General features: G+C 60.0%; 1 protein-coding gene across 1 annotated transcript in view; it reads right to left on the bottom strand.

The window, feature by feature from the left end:
* Positions 1 to 224: 224 nt before the first annotated feature.
* CHGG_02135 (uncharacterized protein) overlaps positions 225 to 2,396 on the bottom strand; it is a gene marked incomplete at both ends in the record, with an annotated part of 6,390 nt that continues 4,218 nt past the window's right edge. Inside the window, 2 exons of the mRNA XM_001221355.1 lie at positions 225 to 1,407; positions 1,502 to 2,271. Coding sequence (XP_001221356.1) covers positions 225 to 1,407; positions 1,502 to 2,271 — 1,953 coding nt within the window. The remainder of the gene's footprint in view (positions 1,408 to 1,501; positions 2,272 to 2,396) is intronic.

Raw genomic sequence — 2,396 nt, 5'->3', positions numbered from 1 at the left:
ACTTTCCGATGCTCACGGCAAATTGCCCCCTGAAGGGTGGGCATTTGTATGAACAACTCGTCGAACGATTTCCATGGTGGGGGGTTCTTATTGTTAGTTGTTGATTTTCTCCCTCCTATCTTGTCTCGTCTCGGTTCTCGTTTCTCTGGCGTCTGCTATCTTGGACGGATGGGAATGAAATGGGCTTGGCTGGCTGGCTGGCTGGCTAGTCCATTCCCTTTAATTTACTCCTGATTGCGTCTTCTCTGCTGCCCCTTGGCCTTTCGGGTACTCCTCGACCAGTCCTCGCCCCGGGCTCGACCTTGCATGGCATCGACCGCCCCTGTCGGCGCCGGCGGCACCACCTCGAACAAACGCTGCAGCGCGCCCGTCCGGCCGAATCGTTGGCAATGGATACCGTCCACCCACACCTCGCCTAACCCACCTACCGGCCTTGCTCCGGGCTTGCCGCCGCGTTTCCGCGGGTTGGCCCAACCGTGCTCCGACCGGCAATGCTCCTGGATATGGTACCTCGTACGCCGGATATACCCACACTGTATACACTTCTTGCCATCGCTCCACACGGGCAATCCGTCGATTGCCGGCATCACCTCGCTGGGGAACCGGATGCCGTCTACGTTAGCTGCTAGCAAGCCGTCATCTTGCAGCGCCAACGCCTCCTCCACGATGCGCCGCCGATCCCCTGGAGCTAGATGGGAGTGGTGCGAATCGACATGTGCCGCAACCGACTTCGCCGTAACCGCACCACAGTGCTCGCGGCAAACCGCTATCCGGAATGCGGGCAATCGTTTGAAAAATTCATCGAACAACACTATACGCAACCCCTTCTCTCGTATAGGGGCTAGAATAGGTGGCTGAACGATGCCCACGACCTTGGCCCCGTCCTGCACGATATGTGTTACCGTCCGCGTTTCTGTCTCCATCCGCATTTCTATCCCCATTCGCATTTCTGTCTCCGTTCCCGTCCCTGTTCCCGTCTCCGTCCCCGTTCCTATACTTGTTGGAGACACATTCCTGGGTGATGTTGAGCGGGATTGTAAGGCCTGTGTGTAGCCAGCCGACTGTACGCTAGGATCGTCGGGGACCGTACAATTGGGGGCACTCTCGGCCCTGGGGGCTAGAGGCTTTAGAGGCTTTTCTCCTTCTTCTAAACGCCGCCTCTTCAGGCGGTCTGTAGACGGGAAACGCATCAGGCCCTTCCTCGCCAGCTTGGTCGGATCGATGGCCAGGTAGGGTACGATCTGGCTGCGGGCCATTCGGAGCTGTTCGAGGCTGTACGGTCCGAACAAGCGGCGCGGAGGACGCCGGCTCACTGACGTCAAGCGGGCAGTCGTTCGGCAGTAGAGAAACTCGAGGCGGCTGCGCCGCCATTCCGGGGATTTGGCGCGCCGGATCCGGCTGCCCGAGCTGTAGAAATCCGTGCCATTCCAAAGATACCCACTTGTAAAGCTGCAGAAGGGCGGGTTGGAGGCTGTCGGGGAAGGCCCCGTCGAGCCCGTACATGCAGGCTCTCTGCCAGGGCCGATGTCCGCTCTGCCAGGCGAACGCCACGCCACCGTCAGCGTCACGCCTTCGATCATTGTGGCGGTCAAACGGATTCCTGATTTGCCGAACGTGCTTCTCGGTAACGGCAATGGAGAGCTGCCGATATACATGTGTGCCAAACGCTCGGCCGACGGTCGATTCGGTGAGCCGCCGCAGCGCCCCTGAAAGGACGTGTGTCTTCCACAGCCTGTCGGGTCTCTGTGGGGAGCAGAACAGCAACGAAGACTCGACGTCGATTCCGTAGCAACGCCGTTGCAGCATGTATGTGAACGGCCGGATATACACAAGGTACTGGTAGAGGAGGCGGCCGATTTCGTCCGGCAGCATGCGGGCGACTTGGAACTCTTGGTTGGTAACCGAACGGGCCTTGGTATGCCTGGTTACGAGGAAGAAGGAGCCGTCGTAGACGTATATGCCCCGGCTTGTCGAAGGGCCGTTGCAATGTTCTAGGCACATCAGCTCCGTCGCCCGAGCAGCCTGCCCGCCGGTGAGGTGGATCAGTGCCATGAGCTCAACCAGCGCTTGGTCGTGCAGCTCGATATAGCGACGGACGGCCTGCTGGTCCCATCCGCTCCTACCGATCAGACCATTCACGGGGGAGAGGCAGGCACGCTCCGACAAGGCTAAGAAGGCATCGACCAGGTGGTTCGCCGGCTCGGTCACGAACGAGTAGCCTTTTCCCACATCTGACATCTTGTCCCGGAGGGCGTGGAGATCGACCTGCGGCTGCAAGTCGTACATCAGGCGCCTCGTCGACGACGCGACGGACCGGAGCAAGCCGTGCGAGAGAGCTCGAAACTGCTGCATCGAGATACGGCCCTCGTCCCACGACAAGACCTGGTCGTCCTCGC

The sequence above is a fragment of the Chaetomium globosum genome, genomic scaffold (genome assembly GCF_000143365.1).
Source record: "Chaetomium globosum CBS 148.51 scaffold_1 genomic scaffold, whole genome shotgun sequence".
Lineage (NCBI taxonomy): Eukaryota > Fungi > Ascomycota > Sordariomycetes > Sordariales > Chaetomiaceae > Chaetomium > Chaetomium globosum.
This window is presented reverse-complemented; position numbering and strand designations above follow the sequence as displayed.